Raw genomic sequence first — 9,153 nt, forward strand, 5'->3', positions numbered from 1 at the left:
AAAAATTTCAATTCATTTTTGGTAAACCAATTTGAATGGAAAAAGGATAAAGCACACAAAGTTGTTTCCCTGGGTTAGTAAGAAGAGTGTACATTGGGAGTTTTGCATTTGCGGGTGTCTCAGTGAATGAATTAAAGTCCATTTAACTATTTTGGTCTGTTTTCTATTGAAAACAGGAATTTATCTTGTTCCTGTCCTGGAAGATCATGAGAGATTAGCTAAATTTTTTTTTTTGCAATAAAATACTCTTAATATAAAAATTGGAATTAACTGAAAGTTAAATCCCAGCATAACAGTTTGAACTGATAAAGCAGCCCTTTTATTTACAGAAATGAGACTTTAGGAGGTAACTGAGTCCTAATTTTAGTTCTCTGGCTGGCAGATTCTATTAATTTACACTGCATTTATTGAAACCCTATCACTAAGATGTTACCTATAACAAAAGTGTTAATTTCAACACAGGAAAACTCTTCTGCAATATATACTAATCTGGGGGGAAAGTAGCTTGTTTATCTACCCCCCTCCCTTTTTCCTCCTCCACATTTTCAAAGTATATTCTTTGAAATGAAAACTTAGGTGGGGGATAAAAGGCATTAAAAGCATTTAGGATATAAAGGCACCCTGTATTTGAAGGACCAGCAGGGTAGATATGGTTAGATTGAGAAATACCAGGAAAGGAAAAGAGATTAAGGAGAGAGTTTTCTGTGTAACATTTTAACTCATCTTGTCACTACGTAGGGCGCCTTTTAAAACCTTTGTCAGCTACACTGTTTTTGAAAACTATTGCCCTAGGATTGTCTAGTGCCAGATAAAGCTAAATGGGCTCTGAGCCATTTTTTCATATTGTTACAAATACAAGCAATAGCAGTTACCCCACAGTAAATTTGAATTATTATACCAGATTGTTGCTGATTTTGCCCGAGTATAAAAGTATGTAACATATTTTAGAAACCAAATTTTGTCAGTTAAATCCTGTTTTATGTGGCCACTCACAGGCAACTTTGAATTTACTTTCCAGTGCTAAACAAACATTTATTTATAATCCCTCAATTTGGGGTTGCATTATAAAAGGGTTTTCCTCAAGTTGAAAGGTTTTTCTTTCTTGCTTGATTCGTTTTGTGACATTTTTTCTATCAGTAGAAGTCATTGCATGTTGATGTTTTAGGGCTTGTGGACACATATATACACACATATGTGTGTGTGTATAAATATATATATATACATATATATATGTATATATATATATGAAATCTTGATGTGTAAGAATGTTTTTCAGTGAAGAAAAGGGATTCACTTTTAGAAAGGGGCATTGTTTGCTTTTCATATTTATATACTATGTTCTACCTCCTACATTCCAAAATTTGCTCATTTGAGAAACAGGTGTACTTATCTATATATGAAGTCTCGAATCTGAATTTTTTGCCACCTGAAACTAACAGTCACTTTCATCTGTTGTTAGGTGAGAAGAGTAAGTATGTATCTGCCAACCTGGGAAATATTTTTGGCTACATTTCTCTATCAAATGTTACAGTTTTTATCAGGAACCTGGATGGGTCAGTGGGTAGAGCATGTGACTCCTGATCTCAGGGTCCTGAGTTCCAATCCCACGCTGTGGAGCGTGGAGCCTACTCAAAAGTTATCTTACTTTAAAAACAATTTAAAAATGAAAAAGATTGACAAAAAAAAAAATTTGCTTCCTCATGGGGTGCTTGGCTGGCTCAGTCAGTAGAGCATGCAACTCTTGATCTTAGGGTCATGAGTTTGAGCCCCACGTTGGGAATAGAGATTCCTTTAAAAAAAAAAAAAAAATATATATATATATATATAAAATCAAGCAATATATATATATATATATATATATATATATATATATATATATTTTTTTTTTTTTTTTTTTAAAGTTCAACTAGTGGAAGGCCAGATGGGACACCAGTACCATTAGTCTACGCTAACGCAGAGTATTTTGTAATATGCTTATTTCAGAAAAGGATAGGTAATAGCAGTGAGTACCAGGACATCACAAAAATGTGTCATGAAGTAAAGCAAATATATGCTAATTTTAACAATATCAAATTGCTACTGGGTATAAAATTTGGAAGTGTGGGGCAAGAAGAAAAGATTATGGGTAGATTCTCATAGGTCAAAAAGGCATCTAGTCTTTCATCCTCTGTTGTATGCCAGGTGCCTGGGTAAGGGCTTCCATTTTTTCTCTTTTAATCCTCCAACTGCCTTTGAGGTGGATAACTGTCACTACAGATGACAGAGTCAAGACTTAGGAGAGTTTACTTTGCCCCAAGGTCATAACCTCAGACACTGTCTAGTGGTGGGACAGAGCTACGCAGTTTGTGTCTGGAAGAAAGCAGCAGTCACGGTGGAGGTGGTGTTCTGGGCCAGGAACTCCCAGAACTAGACTTATACAACAGCCAGAGCTGGTCCAGCTTTTTGTCAGACCAGTTTTCCTGGCTCTTTCTCAAGAGCACCCTTAAAGTAACTAAGGTATGAAGTTACATAATTTGGTAAAGTAGAGCTTCTCAGCCCAAACTTCTTTTTCCCTTCTGTGGTGCTAAAATTCTGTATATAACCTGACAAAACAACAGAAGTCAAAAAAAAAAATATGCAAATGATAGATTTTGAGTTTAGTAGCATAATGGATAAACGTGTTTCCATTCAACAAACTCAAATGTAGAAGGTACTGACAAAGTGAAAGAAAGGCTTTGGAACGAAGAATTCTGCCTTAAAAAGCAGTGCCATCCATGGACGTGAATTTAACACAGCTGACTTCCTAAAGGAGTACTGTCCCCAGGAATATCAAAAGTTAGAAAGATCACCTTTTAATGTATGTTGAGTATGTTCTGCTTACTTCATCATTATGACCACTCTATGTTGTTCAAAGTGTTCTTACGCTTTGATTTGGAATGGATCTGATGATTCTTTGTACTTGAATGTGGTCTGTCAGGCCATGGGTGAGTGCCTTGCACATAGTAGACTATTCAATAAATACTAAATGACTGAAGGAATATGCATCGATGTGATATTAGTAAAGGGTACTTGGTTACAAAAGAAAATTCAAAGGAATTCTTTTATGCTGCTGTTTGAAGCCAGAAATTAACAGCTCTTAGACTTAGTGTCTCAACTTGTGTTTTATATGTGGTTATCTTTCAGGAGGACATTAATTTGACCTTTAGTTTACAAAAGCAAGACACTGTCATAGCAATTCATTATATAAAAACAAAAAACCTTATGCGTTCTGTGAAAAGTTATGGATATATTTTACAGGATAACTTATATAATCAACCCCATGTGTTTGTATTATCAAAAATAGCACATTAATCTCTTCTGACCTAAAGTTAAGAAAAACAACTTTGTCAATTATATCCAACTTATGTGGAAGCAGGTGGTTGCCTTAGGCTATTACGTAGGTGTGTTTTCCTTTCTCTTTTCTTTCTTTCTTTTTTTTTATTTTTTAAACATTTTTACTATTGTACATATTGCTGATTCTACTGGCCAGGTATTTTTTTCTGAAAAGAATCTTAAAGCAAAATAGAATTAGTTCCTGCAGACTACACTGCCATCTATAGTACAGAATGGCTGAGTTTACAAATTTATTAAAGCTAGCATAGATGACTGTTGCCCCTTTTTTCATTTGCCAATTTGAAAAAGTCTTTTTTTTTTCTTCTGATTTTAAAGGCAATATATGGTACTATCTGTGATCTTGAATGTTTCTGCAGAGAATAGAATTACTCTCTAAATTCCTTTAGATACTCTTTTCACCTGAGGAAGCCCATGGAAATCCACAGTTTGGACCACTGCCTTATCTAAACCACTTGTGCCTAGCATTATTTAGTGTTTGGTGAGGAGAAAATAGAAACCCAGGAGACTACAGTGGTGGGGTAAGAGCACAGGGTTATCACCATATGGAGTGTAGAATTTTCCAAAATTAAGTTGTGATTTGAGGAGAGTCCTCCAAAAGTCAGTGATTATACTGGTTTGGTATAGTCCTGGGTTTTAGATCAATTAACATCAGCTGATTATTTTAGTGTCTCCCCTTTCACTTTAAAAAGGTCTCAGTTTAGATAAATTCTGCACCATTCCATATTTAGTCCAACTAGATTTTTATAGATTTAAATTGCTAATCGTCCTAAGCAACTATACATCGTTCTGTTGTGCTTGATTTTGAGGACTGGATTTGGTAACTGGAATTGCAATGAAAGCAGTCAGTCAAGACAGTCCTTAAAATAGGACTTAATCTCAGTCCTGACATACATTACCAAAAAAAAAAAAAATTATTAAAAAACAAATGACCTAAACTTGTGGCATTTCTGTTTATAATTTCTGCAAACTTGACTGAGAGGAAGGGAAATAAACCTTTCAACCATTGAGGACTTTCAGTTCTAAAAGTTTTGTGGGAATTCTAAAGAAAACAAACTGGTTTCTACAGAGAGGGAAACTTCCAAATCACCTATCTGGTGATTAGGAACAGCAAAAATAGTTAAAAACAGAACCGTGTGAGGAACTCTGCTTGACAGCAGCAAATGCAAAGCTCTAATTATGGTTTCTGCCACTTTAGGTTTACCCGTATCAGTATTTCCTACTCCTATGCACTCCACATTGCTGATGCTCCCCTCCTCCCAAGGACCTATGCCACAAAATTCTTAGGCCCAATTTATAAGGACTACAGTATCAGTACTACATATTAGAACATGATAAAAAGATTTTTATATTCAGAGCTTTAATTTCTTTACACAAATTCCTGATGCTATTTGTAAACAAAAAATTCTGACATCTAGAAATGGATTTTAATAGTGGAAATTTCTTCACATTCTGGGAAAATCTGGAGAAAAATTTCTAGTTATTCCTATCAACACTTTTTTTTTTTGTAAAGTAAACTCTACCCCTAATGTGGGCTTGAACTCACCATTCTTAGATCAAGAGTGGCATGCTGTACTGACTGAGCCAGCTAGGCGCCCCCTACCAAGACATTCTTGACTGTTCCTCTCATTCGTGTGATATTCCTAGTGGGTTACTAAAACATACCCCAGCACCAACACCCCGTCCTAGCCCTCACGTCACAAATTGTCTAATTTCCTTCTTTACTCTCCTACTGTATATAAGAGTTATTGGAAAAATACAAATTAAAATCTTTGAACCAACGCCTACACTTTGTTCTCTACAGCACTTTATTTTTTCTTTTTAAAGATTTTATTTGACAGAAGAGGTGACAAGTAGGCAGGGAAGCAGGCTCCCTGCTGAGCAGAGACCCGGATGCGGGGCTCCATCCCAGGACTCTGGATCATGACCTGAGCCAAAGGCAGAGGCTTTAATCCACTGAGCCAACCCAGGCGCCTCTGTTTTTTAATGAGTCAATAAAAATGAAAATAGTCTCAACTGATGCAGAATTTTAGAGTGTTTCTAAGCTTCCCAGTAAAAATGATAGCAATTCAGGCTAACAGGAAGAAAGAGAGGGAAATGGCAGAGTTTAATAACAACTGACCTTTAAGATATATAAAAGGGAAAAGTTCTTTTTCAAATGTTAGAGGGAAAGGTCCATGTGGCCTTGCCTTAAAAAAGATCTAAGAAGAATCCTAATTTAATGTATATAAATGGGTGTTTCAAACCACTTAAAAGATCCTCTTCCTACTTCCAGCATCTCGTTATCATTACATCATTAATTTGCACTACCTAAGACTGAAGCTTTTGTCCAATTCCTGTCCAAATTCCAAACTAGAGTAGTAGGGTCTTAAGGTAATGAGGTTATATTATTATACGATTGTTATAGGTGATTTAATTATGTCGTTGTGCCTCATTTAAAGGCCAGACTTTCTTTTTTATTTTATTTATTTATTTTTTTTTAAAGATTTTATTTATTTATTTGACAGAGAGAAATCACAAGTAGATGGAGAGGCAGGCAGAGAGAGAGAGGGAAGCAGGCTCCCTGCTGAGCAGAGAGCCGGATGTGGGGCTCGATCCCAGGACCCTGGGATCATGACCCGAGCCAAAGGCAGCGGCTTAACCCACTGAGCCACCCAGGCGCCCCCAGACTTTCAATTATCCCTAATAAATATAGGCTAAGAGAATTCGTTCCTAAATGCTTTTAACTGCTGGCTAACAGAAAACATCATTAAGAGATACTTGCGGCGGGGAGCCTGGCTAAGTGGTATAGCACCTAACTCTTTGAGTTTACGTTAAAAAGAAAAAAAAAAAGCAAAAGAGGTACTTGCCTCTAGACTTTAGCTCAGCGAAAGGGGAAACCTTGTAAACAACAACATTTTTGAGCACTCTTTATTGAGCAATTACAGGTAAGTAGAAATTTATCAGGCTTCCAATTTTTTTGGTAAATTTTTTTTTTTTTTTTTTTTTTTTAAGTTAGCGCTCTTCGCCCCCGGTGGGGCTTGAAATCGAAACTCGATCAAGAGTTGCATGCTCTGGGACGCCTGGGTGGCTCAGTTGGTTAAGCAGCTGCCTTCAGCTCAGGTCATGATCCCAGCATCCTGGGATCGAGTCCCACATTGGGCTCCTTGCTCAGCAGGGAGCCTGCTTCTCCCTCTGCCTCTGCCTGCCATTCTGTCTGCCTGTGCTCGCTCTCTCCCTCTCTCTCTGATAAATAAATAAAAAATCTTAAAAAAAAAAAAAAAGAGTTGCATGCTCTAGGGACTGAACCAGACAGACACCGCAGTAAACCTATTCTTGTTTAAAGACAGTAACTTAACATCTGAAAAGCATACATCTTTACATAGCACTCTCAGGGCCATTAAACAGGTCTTACAACTTCAGACTCTCTGCAGCCAATTAACTTTACACCTTTCTCAATCACGTCCCAGCAACTTCTCTTTTTCGGTCTCAAGCACCTATGCAGATTTGACCTGTTCTCTTAAAAAGTTTAAGAAAGCGCAAGGAAATGCTAAAACAAACGTTTGCTCGTTTCCCCGGCACTACCACGTCCTAAGCACTGGCTTCTGGAGGCCCACAACACATTCCTTCCCGAAATGTTTACCCCAAACTTTTAAACCAGAAACTTTACAATCTGGGCATAAAGTCAGTCAAGCTCCCCCTTGCCTATCTGCAGTCTTAAGCACACGCCACCAGCTCTGTTCCACAAGAGTAGAGAGGAGCAGAAGCCGCCCGTGAAGCCGATGCTCAGTCACCGGCGCCTGGGGCGGGGGCTCGACGACTAGCTAGTGCCAAAAGTGAGCTAACTCTCCACTAACGGAATCGGAAAATTCCGTTCTTTCTTGTGACACGGCTTCCAAAAAGAAATGAATGTTCTTTGAAACATTCACTGCTACTGACGCTGGTCAGTCAGGTCCGGGATAAGACCAGTCAACCTACCCACAGGCCAAACAAGGAAGTCCTGCGTTTGCGTGCGGCCGCCTCCGGCGAAGAAGACCGGAAGGAACGCCAGCGCCTTCCTTTGCGCAAGCGCAGGCCGACCTCTCCCATTGGTCATCTCAGCTCGAAGTTGGCGTGCTCATGCGCTCCGCTGTCCTGCCAGCTGGGTTGCATTGACGTGGACGTGTGCCCTAGTGTTTATCCGGCGACTGCAGCCCACAGGCCCGCCGGGCCGCAGTTCATGATGCTTACGGAGGTTTTTTTGTTTGTCATTATTATTTTTTTTAACCTTCTGAAATCCTTTGTTTAAGCCGGTGATTCATTCATGCTCAAGTACCGAAAGTCTGACTGGTAGGCTTGCTTAGTGTTCTAAACGTTTCGGGGTAGGGGGAGGGGAGGGGAGAAAATACTTCCTGTAGGTCACCCACGCCTCTAGTCACTTTGCACGGCTTTATACGTTCACAAAACACCCAAAACATACCTCACTTGCCGACAGCGCATTGGACCCTTTTAATGTTTTTATCAAGTATTTGTTGACAAAGGAGGAAGAGAGGAAAAAGAGGTCCAAGCCGTGCTGCTGAATCATTGTATAGAGAAGTTTAAAGACAGTCCGGAAATTACAATCACTAAAAGGCTGTTTATTTTTGAGTCTGATGTTTTTATCTTCATTTTGCTGGGCAGAAAGAATATTGAGCTTCCTGGTTCAGGGCCGGACGCTTACCTAACCTACTGACTTGGGAGCTTCAGAACCATGGGGACAAAGGAGGCAGGGGATGCTAGAGCAGCAGAGTTGGGCCTCCTCCCCTCATCAACCAACCCAAACAAGCAAATGTCTGAAAAACCAAACTATGCTCTTAAATTTACTCTCGTGGGACATACGGAAGCAGTATCATCGGTTAAGTTTAGTCCTAATGGAGAATGGCTAGCAAGTTCTTCTGCTGACAAAGTAATTATAATTTGGGGAGCCTATGATGGAAAGTATGAGAAAACACTTCATGGTCACAATCTGGAAATATCAGATGTTGCCTGGTCATCAGATTCCAGTCGCCTTGTTTCTGCCTCAGATGATAAGACGCTAAAGATTTGGGATGTGAGATCTGGAAAATGTTTGAAAACGCTGAAGGGGCATAGTAATTATGTTTTTTGCTGTAATTTCAATCCACCATCCAATCTCATCATTTCAGGATCTTTTGATGAGAGTGTGAAAATATGGGAGGTGAAAACAGGGAAGTGCCTTAAGACTTTGTCTGCTCATTCTGACCCAGTTTCTGCTGTTCATTTTAATTGTAGTGGGTCTTTGATTGTGTCAGGTAGCTATGATGGTGTTTGTAGAATTTGGGATGCTGCATCAGGTCAGTGTTTAAAAACACTTGTTGATGATGATAACCCTCCTATCTCTTTTGTAAAATTTTCTCCAAACGGAAGATATCTTCTAATTGCAACTTTGGACAATACTCTTAAACTGTGGGATTATAGCAGAGGCCGATGTCTGAAAACATACACTGGTCATAAGAATGAGAAATACTGCATATTTGCCAATTTTTCAGTTACTGGTGGAAAATGGATTGTGTCTGGATCAGAAGATAATCTGGTTTACATTTGGAACCTTCAGACTAAAGAGATTGTACAGAAATTACAAGGACATACAGATGTTGTAATCTCAGCAGCTTGTCATCCTACAGAAAACATCATTGCATCAGCAGCATTAGGAAATGACAAAACAATTAAACTGTGGATGAGTAACTACTAAACCCTTTAGAAATCAACTAGTAGAGCCAAATTGGCAAAAAAAAAAAAAGGGGTATTTAAAAAGATGGTTTCTCTTAA

General features: G+C 38.6%; 1 protein-coding gene across 1 annotated transcript; it reads left to right on the plus strand.

Moving 5' to 3' along the window:
- The first annotated feature begins 6,580 nt into the window (after positions 1-6,580).
- On the plus strand, positions 6,581-9,153 carry WDR5B (WD repeat domain 5B). The gene is made up of 2 exons (XM_045088837.1): positions 6,581-7,677; positions 8,008-9,153. The coding sequence occupies exon 2, from the start codon at positions 8,078-8,080 to the stop codon at positions 9,074-9,076; it is 999 nt and encodes a 332-aa protein (XP_044944772.1). The 5' UTR covers positions 6,581-7,677; positions 8,008-8,077; the 3' UTR covers positions 9,077-9,153.

Source organism: Mustela putorius, unplaced genomic scaffold, assembly GCF_011764305.1.
Source record: "Mustela putorius furo isolate JIRA1106 unplaced genomic scaffold, ASM1176430v1.1 tig00003834_pilon_pilon_pilon, whole genome shotgun sequence".
Classification (NCBI taxonomy): domain Eukaryota; kingdom Metazoa; phylum Chordata; class Mammalia; order Carnivora; family Mustelidae; genus Mustela; species Mustela putorius.

What these genes read in the sequence shown, in the direction of transcription:
- WDR5B (XM_045088837.1), top strand. Translation starts at nt 8,078, where the DNA reads ATGGGGACAAAGGAGGCAGGGGATGCTAGAGCAGCAGAGTTGGGCCTC.